This window comes from Antrostomus carolinensis, unplaced genomic scaffold, assembly GCF_000700745.2.
Source record: "Antrostomus carolinensis isolate BGI_N321 unplaced genomic scaffold, ASM70074v2 Scaffold53485, whole genome shotgun sequence".
NCBI classification, from domain to species: domain Eukaryota; kingdom Metazoa; phylum Chordata; class Aves; order Caprimulgiformes; family Caprimulgidae; genus Antrostomus; species Antrostomus carolinensis.
Genome location: NW_010315370.1, coordinates 1 through 9,928, shown reverse-complemented (window position 1 = coordinate 9,928; position 9,928 = coordinate 1). Strand labels below are relative to the sequence as shown.

At 43.7% G+C, this 9,928-nt stretch overlaps 1 protein-coding gene across 1 annotated transcript; it reads left to right on the top strand.

The window, feature by feature from the left end:
* Nucleotides 1-42: 42 nt before the first annotated feature.
* LOC104524896 (major facilitator superfamily domain-containing protein 1-like) lies at nucleotides 43-9,695 on the top strand (the record flags this gene model as incomplete). Its single annotated transcript, XM_010167909.2, is given in 12 exon segments — nucleotides 43-143; nucleotides 2,165-2,289; nucleotides 2,386-2,441; nucleotides 2,905-2,935; nucleotides 2,937-3,040; nucleotides 3,506-3,664; nucleotides 5,194-5,309; nucleotides 6,183-6,283; nucleotides 8,314-8,425; nucleotides 8,567-8,704; nucleotides 9,278-9,417; nucleotides 9,584-9,695. Coding segments are annotated over 12 exon segments (1,295 nt in total), but the record flags the coding sequence as incomplete, so codon positions are not given.
* Nucleotides 9,696-9,928: the final 233 nt, after the last annotated feature.

The window sequence follows — 9,928 nt, the reverse complement described above, 5'->3', positions numbered from 1 at the left end:
GTGAGCTGTGGGGTGGGTGTTATGGACCCTCTATCCCAACAGCCTCCTACAGGTTCACCGTGCTCCTCTTCAACTGCCTCCTCACCTTTGGCTCCTACTTCTGCTTCGACATCCCCAGCGTCCTGCAGGAGCAGCTCCAGGGGGTCAGTGCTGGGCGTTCCTCTGGGCTGTGGTACGGCAGTGGGGTGGGCAAAACCAGGCCGAACCAGCCTTGGTCACTGGTAGCGTTTCAAAACGTTTTGTTAACGGTGCCGGTGTAAGAGTTGTGCTCCAGGGTCTTATGTTCCCGGTGCTGGGGGTGAGGGGTTTGTTACAGGCACGTTTGCTGTGAAGAAGATGTGCAAAGCCAGGACGAGCTGTGAGGGTTGAGTAGTGAGTTCTCACTACTGCCTGGAGAACTGGAAATCTAAAACCTGCACTGTCTCGATGATTGTCAGCTCTCTGTCCAAGTGGCTGTCGCTACACTACTGAAGTTCAGAGTTAGAATAGCATTCACACAGCTCTGCTGACCACCGCTCTGCATGTAGAAGATACACAGAATTGACCATTAGTACCTACACTGGACTGGACAACTAGTGATGTTGGAGATAGGAAACTAGAAAAGACTTTCTGGGTCCTCAGATCCAAACCTCCTGGATACTGCAAGTATCACATCACATGTTTGTTTGCTACTCAAAAGACAGAGCCCTGCAGGGAGATCACAGGAGGACTCAGTCATATAGAAACTAGTCCTATTCTCAAATGCTGAAAAATTTTGTTGTTCAGGGTTCGGACTGATATCCCAGGTGATTTCTGAGATTTCTCCAGGGATGCTGGAGACCCAGAGGTCTTACCTGAATTCCTGAATACCTGTCAGAAATTCTTACTTGACTCATTTATCTGTCATGATTTCAGTTGTTGCATGTCTTTGGGGAGCTGATTTTACTCATGTGCCATCTGCTGGTGGATTAGTCTCTGTAGGCTGGGAGTCACTGTCCTCTTCTTTGTCTGCTTCAACAGCAAAGGCAGAAGTATATCTAGCTTGCATGGCACTTTTTTTTTTTTAATGCAGTTAATCAATAACATTCAGAGAGTGAACTCCAGGCTAAATTGGGTGTAGTTTGTCATTGCAAACATGAGTAAAAAGAAAAAAAAATTCCTTGATCCTCCACAACTTCTGTAGGTCTGTGGAGGAAGAGTCAGTTATTTGTTTATGGAGTAAAGGAAAGGTTATGTCAGCTTTTTTGCCTAGGTAACTTTTATAGAGTAGTGAAACCAAGCCATATTTTTCTGTGTTCGATGCTGTGCAAACAGTGTTTTTATCTGTTGATACTCTCATTATATTTTTACTCTGGGGAATTTAGCCTCTACCTGCCCTACCCAAGTGGTACAGAGGTAATTGGAGCATCAAAGACCAGTTCTTGCAGCGAAAACACTTTGTTCTAGAGAACTGTTTTTTGCAGCGTCGGCTATTTCTACTACAGTATATCCAAGGGGTTTGTAAATACGATGGCTGTATGAAAATCATGTGGTTAAAATCACACTTTCCTTGTGCTTATTCAAGACGTTAAGCTTGTGCCTGCTGGTGTGGAAGACCTGGTGTCCATTTACTAATGTGGGTAGATTTTTAGTAGTTGGAAGATCCCTTTTTTCCCCTGATCACATGGTGTTGAGGAGCTTTTGCTTTTCAGTAGCAAAACCGACGTTATTAAATTATGCTAGGACTACCAGTTTCCTACTGTTCAGCAAATACTTTATAGCTGTGAATTAATATGGACCACTGATGAGTTTCATGTTTACACACTGCTCAAGACTTTATGGTATGTAATGAAGAGTCAGATCAAGCTAAACTAGAGTCAAGAAACTAAGGGACCAAGTAAACCTTTTGGTGTAGTCTCCTGGCTTTTTTTCTGGACTGAAATGTGTATAGAAGTGCTGAGCCCCTGCTGCTGCTGCCACAGAAAGGGGGAAGAAAGACATGCGGTGCCGATGGCCAGTCATTTCTCATGCAAGGGCTGGCTTCCTGGGAGAAGACACAACTCTTCTAATTCCTGGTTGTGGAAGTGGGAAGTGAGTAGGAGAAATAGAAATCTAGTAGGCAATAAGTTAACTTTGTTTTTAAAGGAATGCATGGGTTTTAATCTGTGTCTGCTGCCTAGCACAAACTCTGTGACTTGTTACGCAGAACTTGACCTGCCCCAATGAAACCCATCGTAACGGCACCGGGCATAATAGCACGCTGGACTGTGTGGAAGGCTTGGGAATGACACCTGCACAATACAATTTGCTGTATGCCATCTATGCTTGGACGTAAGGCACTTTTCTCTTGCTTTGGGGGGGCAGGGTATTTTGTTAGTTGCTTCCCAGCAGCAAGACACAAATGTTTCTGTTCTTGTTTTCTCCTAGAAATGCAGTAGTGGTTATTCTGGCTGGATTCCTGATTGACAAACTAGGAAATCGCTGTAAGTGCTGAGGATCAATTAATTTATTCTGTTCTGAAGTGGGATTTCAGGCTGTTCTTTCAGTGCAAAGGGATGATCAAAGGTTCCACTTCAGTAAGATCACAGAGAGCTGGGAGAGGAGGGACAGCTCTGTGCGTGGAGTGTGTGAGGGCTAGCTGAGCAGCTCTGTGAAGGCAACTGAGATGTTTTTATCCTTTGACCACTGACTTACCTGGATTTACATGGCAGTGCAGTAAACATACTTTCTACTATGATAACATCATCACTATTCTGAGGATTCCCAGGTCATTTTATAAAGAGACCTGTCTTTACAAAATTAAAATAATGAGGGTAAACTGATGGAAGTCCACAGGTTTATTGGCGTGTTTTGAGGTTGTTCTATTGTTTTTTGACAAAGAATGCTTTTGTCCTTATCTCAGCATATCTGCTGACGTCTGTGTATTTTTTTTCTGTTTCTCCCTAGTTGGTGTCTTTGTTTTCTCTCTTCTGAACGTGCTCAGTCTTTGCTCTAGGCTCACATTTCAAAGGGTCGCCATACCTCCTACCAATGATGCTAACAGGAAGACTGCTCTTTGGCTCTGGGAATGGTTCACTAACTAGTAAGGAATTCACATTCTTAATTGCACTTCACCAGAGGGTGATGATACATTTTTATTTTGCCTCCTAGACTCTTGTCCTACCAGTCAGCTTCACCTGCCCTCTACCAGGAACCTACATTCCAAGCAGAAGAACACTGCTCCTTGAAGAGTGCATGGATTTAATGTGTACCGATATGTTTGAAAGTTTTCCCCTCTAACAAGTTTGTCCTCCCAAGTGTGGGGACTGACACCTGGTTGCTATGCCTTTGGAGTTATTTTCACTTGCCTTATTCACCTCCCATGTCCCAGCATGATTTAGTCCATTTTAAAATGGACTGCGAAGTTGACACATACAGCCTCCACCTGGGAAGCATAGAGAGGTCTCTTTCCCCCAGCACAAGCACTGTAGCTTGAGAGGCTGTTTGTTGCCTCTGTCCAATGCTTTTGGCAAAGTCTATTCAAAAGAGGATTTTTGTCTTCTCCAAGTTGTGCAGAATCGTATCACAGCCTTCTGGTTCAAGGGGAAGGAACTGGCGCTGGCATTTGGACTGACTCTGTCTTTCTCCCGTCTTGGGAGTGTCCTCAACTTCTTCTTCACCCAGCAGTTTGAGGCAAAATTTGGAATGCAGTGGACACTCTGGGGAGGTGAGTTTCTGTGGTGCTTTGGCCTTTTGTGTTCTAGGCCTGAGGCTAGCCTGTTTCATACAGTTATGAAAAGTTCCTGGAAGAGACTGATGTTAGCAGGAGGAGGCACGTTATTTTCCAGTTTTTCCTGTTGCTTTCTGTATGCAATGGAGTGGTGTTTTCTTCATTGATGCCTGAAAACCAGCTCTAAAGCTGTAGCATCAGCCTGACAGTTTTGTCTGCAGGTTTCTTGAGATATTTTAACATCTACAGCCACAAGTAGTCAGTACTTAGTGTAGGTTTACTCCCATGGAATGGAAAGTTCAGACTGAAACAAAAGAGGAATCTAATGTGTTCATTCTCCTGTATTTTAGGGAGCAGAATGTGCTGGTTCTGTAGTAGTATCTGTATTGGTCTCAGCAGAAGATGCCTTGCACAATGGACTAATCAAAACCATAGGTTTAAATTACTGTGAGAAGCAGAATCTGAATTACATGTTTCTTAGTGTGAATCTGTTTCAGGGCTTGTATCTTTAGAAGATTTGAGTTTCTGTCTCCTCTTTGGTGCAGTGAGATGGGATCTGTTGGTAGTGGAAGGGATGATCTGTTTCACAGAGCAGTTCAGTGGTAGCACTCAGGTACTCTGGTGTGCTGGAATGGTGATGTTAGGGACACTTACCTCAGGGCATCCTTTTTCTATAAAGACTCAATGATTATAGGAAAGTGTTATTTCCCAAACAACAAAACAGCATGGGCCAGCACCCATGGAAAAGGGGATGGAATGTGACATAAATCTCTTGCAGAAATTAAAAACCTTGCTCTCCTCTGATTCCAGCTGTCAGAGAAGAAATTGTGACAGGCATGGCATGTTACGTCCCATCTGACACTGTGCTCAGGCAGCATTTGCAAGCACAGCACAGCGACTTCAGTAGCCCGTGAAGGGATAAATACATCAAAGTGTGTATGCGTCACAGAGATTGTTTTGGCTCTTTGGAAAACAAACTGGATACAGATCTCTTTCTGAGAGAAGGATGTCTGCAGCAGATGCCCGTTGCCAAACTTGCTTCTGGCATCTTCAGCAAACATGACTCACTTCTCTGGAGCTGAGTGTGCTGACAGGCCAGATTGCTGTAGTGTCACATAAATGAAGAGGTAGAACTTGGCTTCCAGTACCAGTCTGTGTGTGATATCTCTCCTGCTCAGGGGACCACAGAAGTTTCTTCATGTCTGGCTTGTTTTAACCTTGGGTTTGTTAAGCACAGGCCTGCTACAGTGTATGGAGCTTTCTGGCCATAGTCCAACTGAGCAGCTGTCTGATTTCACTGGCCTCACACAATTCTGCAGTGTTGGGAGCTTAGTGGACAAACAGCTCAAGGTCTCTGCCAGGGTGGTAAGAGGTAAATAGTCCTGTGGCTGCAGTAGGAAAGGCTGTTAATGTTGAGAAAAGCCAGGAGTAGGAGTCATAGAGAATTCTGTGTGTTACATGTACTCGGTTTTGTCATTCAGCTGTCCACACTGAGGAATTTCTAACACCTCTTGTGTCTTTTCCAGGTACCCTGCTCTGTGTGCTTGGTTTTGTTTCAGCCCTCACAGTCAGTGTACTAGATAAAGTGGGCATCAAGCAACTGGGCTTGGATGGGGTTATCCAGCAAGAATCAAAAAAAGTGGTATGTGGTGCACAGACAGCTTTTTCCATCTCAATCTCAAAAGCCCAGGGTGCATGAGCACTGCTTTTGCAGTAGTGAGAGCTGGTCCTGGCCAGGAGAGGGCAATAACACCCCTTGGTTAAATCCTGCAGAGCAGCTCTTCTGGTGCAGCTGAGGATATTGCATCTGCATGCCGCCAGACAAGTGGAAATTTTCTGTTTAAAGCCTGTGTATTTGCAGCCTTCCAGAGAGCTGAGTTAGCACGCTGAACGGCATTACTTTTATGAGCCAGTTACTTCTGGTGGCTCAGAGGAGGATTTTGTGTGTAAAACAAGCTAACAGCCTCTCCCTGGAACTGCTTTCTGGCTCACAGGATCTGTGACAGAAAAGAGCTAATCTGGTCAGTACTGAACTATCTTTTGCCAGGCCTTTCCTTGCATTCTTCTGTCTAGGAGCAAGTGTTACAGGCAACAGGTTGCAATTTTATGGTACTTAAATCTATTAGACCGCTTCCTTCTCATGACAGTGTTCTTCCTGTTCTGGTATCTCAGTGTTGTGACTCCTATTTATACTGTGTCTGTCCCCTGTGTTTCGTCAAGGTTTTGCAATAGGCTCTTACTAGAGCCTGCTTAGAATAATCTCTTGCAGATGTAACCTTTATAAAAATAAGCAGCAAGCTTTTTTGTTTTCTTACTGAATAGTGCTAAAGAAGGAATGCTTTGCAGTCAGCACATGCCAGATTTTCCTTAGAGGTACATGAGCTGCCTTTCAATTCCTTTTTACCTGCAGTTACTTCTTAATTTTTTGGTGACCTTCAGCAGCTTGCAGAAAGTGACATTAGTATAAAGCTGCAGACTATTTCCAGGTGAGTGAGGGCACATCTTCTCTTTGCAGCGGATTCAGGACATCCGGCACCTTCCCCTTCGCTACTGGCTCCTGGTCCTCACCATCATGTTCTTCTACAACGGAGTCTTCCCCTTTGTGGCAGATGCCAGGTACTGCTCGATGGCTGTAGTCCCACTGACTGACCCAAGCCTGTCTGAGCCTTGCAGGCCCTCGATTTTTAGTTGTCTGGGAAATAAGGGGATAATATGCTTGTTCCTTCCACTCATGAAACACAGAGAAGCATGTCTTTAAGACCTAGTTAAGAGATGAGGCTTCTTTGACCTTTTTTTTCCCTTCAAAGATGAGGGAGGCTTCTGAAGGAAAGCAAAAGTAACTTAAAGGGAAAGAATTAATCCAATATTTAAAGCTTGGAACACTGCCAAAGGAGGATCAGAAGGATTTGGGAGAAGAGGAAGAAATACTTTCTTTTTAAAATAGCCCGTAGACATTTCATCTTTGTGATTGTCTTTTGAGCTGGGTGGGGTGTTAGCTTCACAGGCTTGGGGCAGTTCTGTCCTGCAGTTCCTGCATGTTGTCTGCTCTGTTTGGAACAAAGATAAGCTTGCATCAGCCTGGGTTTGTAAGTGAGGAAGCCTTTGCACACCAGTGTGAGGCTTGCAGACTCCTTTATTTTATGCCTTTATTTGCTTAAAACAAAGAAGCAACCTGCCTGACTAAATTCGGACTCTTGCTTCTGTCCTGTGGCTCTGCCGCAGACTTGTCATTTTGCTGCTTTTTCCCTGTTCGTGGATGATGCCGCTTCTATCACAAAATGAGTTCAAACTTTTATATTAGCAAAGACCTGCAGTAAAAAAAAGAAAATTATTTTAGTTGTATTTCATTAGTGATGCGTACTAAGCCACTGTGAAATCAGGAGAGAAGATATATCAATGTTTTTGTAATAAATGTACAAGTGACCTGTTACTAGTAATTAGTGACCTGTTATTAGTAATTAGTGTTAGTTATTAGTAATTAGTTACTAGCGCTTCTAGTGGAAGGTGTCCCTGCCATGGCAGGGGGGTTGGAACTGGATGAGCTTTAATGTCCCTTCCAACCCAAACCATTCTATGATTTTATTGAATGAAGACATGGCAAGGATTGATGAGATGGGCTTTCTACCAGTTGCCTTCTCATTTTAACTGCAAACAGTGTCCGTTGATCACACAGAATCCTCATTTCTGCAATTCTGCCTCGCTGCAGAATTTTTTTTTTTTGCTCCCTGTGGAGCAAAAGTTGAGGCACAAGGAGTCATGTTTCACACATCTTTTCTAGCAAAATTACTGTGCTGCTTCGGAAAAATAACGGTCCCAAGGCCACTGCTCTTTGGCAAGTTCTGTTGCAGTAAATCTTCAGGGAACAGTGTCTTGGTTCATACTTTGCTGACAGCACTGGCTAGAAAGGCTCATTATTGCTGATGGTAAGTAGCCATGCAAGGAGCCAAACCAGGTTTAAGTAGGTATACGAGCTCTAAATAAACAAGTCTTTCTAAGCTGTTATGACTGCATGGCTGTAAATTCTGTAAAGAAATTAAGTTCTAATGCCATTTTTGCGTGTCCCTAACAAAGGTGAAAGGCTGACTTCTGACAAAGAAAGCAAACCTTGATTTGTATGTTTTCTGCTTTAAGCAAAGGTTTCCTTAAAGATGCCAAGGGGCAATTCCTAGTACTTCTAAACTGCAGGTGTTCCATTTAAATGCTGATCTTTGCTGCTGGATTATTTAAAAATATTATTCCTGCTCCTCAGCATTCTCACCATTGGATTGATAATGCTTTCTGCCTCTTGAAAGAGAATGTAAAAAATCCATCTGTAGGTTTTGGACAGGTGATGGCAAATTGCTGCTGATGCTGATGTAGGTGAACGTATGTTCAACTTTAATCTGCAGTGTTAACTCTGCACTTTCAGAAGCATCTTGAAAGTGGCCATTTCATTTACCAGCTTCTCTATGGTGTGTTCCAATTAAAAAGAAAATAAAACAACAAAGGCTTGGCACTACAAACCAGATGGAATCAAATTTGTTTACAAGTCTTCTCATTAAAAGCTTTCTTGTCCATATCTTTGCACTCAGACCTACTTTCTGTCAAAATAACCAGATCAAGAATCCTAATTATGTCATTTTTCCCCTCCTTCATTTTATTTTTAGCAAGTTTATCCAGGATAAATATTCTGGTTACAGTCAGCAGGCAGCTGCTTATATTGCTGGGGCAGTGTACGACAGCTCCCTTGTTCTCTCTGCAGCAGTTGGCGTATTAATTGTGAGTACCCAAAACCAGAAGTGCTTGCTGATAACTTTCTCCTGATTTTTTGAAATGTCTTTGTTACAACCCCCCCTCAACCAGAATCTAGCCTGTTGTTGCTGATCCCTTCTGAGGCTTTCTGTTTGTTTCCTTTTCCAGGACCACGTTGGACTGAGAGGCATCTTTGCTGTTGGCTGTGCTGCATTGACTCTGCCGGTCTTTGCTCTCCTGGCATTTACGTTTGTTCCTCCGTTAGTCTCCACCATCTGGTTGGGGATCACGTACTCCTTTGCTGCTGTAAGTTTACAACCCCACTGCTGGAGTGGAGTGTTTTGTGGCTGTGCTCTTGCATCCTGGACAGCATGTATCACTGCCCTTGCATCCTGGAGAGCTGGTTTAGCAGCCACAGTTTGGAGTCACTGGCTCCCCAATCCTGAAGATGGTGGTTAGTAACAAATAACCCCAAAGAATCAATATGGAGCAAAACGCAAAGCAGAGTAAGAGAGCATTTGACATAGCGCAAAGCATGAATCTGTCTGTGCTTCTCTTAGTCCTTTTTCACCTTGCGTGTGACACCTGGATCTCCTTTGAGTCTTGTGAGCTGAAGCAGCAGGTCTGACTCGCCTGCAGAAATCTGGAGTCAGGTTATTCCAGTTCCAAAGAACTGACGTTGTCTGCACTCTCTCGAGCTGCTTGAAAAGGATGGGGAACAGCGTAGAACCAGCCAATAGGCTAGGGGGGATAAATACCCAATTTTTTTAAGAGAAAGTATTAATGTTTATTTTTTGGGAATTCCTTTTTAAACCAATGGCCATCTAACACCTTTAATTAAGGCTTTGAGTTAATTCCTCTTCTCGTTACTCCTGCCAGGCTAGTATGTGGCCATCCATACCTCTTGTGGTCCCCCAAGCAACTTTAGGGACAGCTATGGGGCTTGCAGCTTCTGTGCAGATGATTGGAGTTGGCCTTTCGAGTCTGATTTTTGGACACATCCTAGGAACAAAGTCCAGGTGAAAATGCTTTTTCTTTTTTTCAAGCAGAGCCATCAACTGTGCTTCAGTGGACCGGTGTGAACAGAAATCAGTGTCTTTGCAACCTGATGCTGCAAGGAACTATAGAGGTGCCTTAAATATCTTCAAGTGACTAGTTGTTCTATCCTGTTTTGGCCTTCTCTAGTGAACTGAAGATTCCTCTGTGGCGCTGGCAACAGATGATGATCTTTATGCTGGCAAACACTGTTGCATGCATTGTGGCCTCTGTTACCCTCAACATTGTGGACAAGAAACAGGTAAGTGTGATAAAAGGGGAAGAACAGCCTTGCATCACCGAGCTGCTTTTATTGATGTAATTGCTGTGGGGTGTGTATAGAAGTAATTTCCCCAACATAAAAATGGGACTGCAGAAAAAGAGAATTATCTGCTAAAATATTGATGCAGTGGGTAGTAGTCTTTCCTAGTATCAAGCTGTTGTCAGTTGTGTGGTTTTGCAAGACGGTGAGGGCAAGGGTGTGGTGTTTTAACC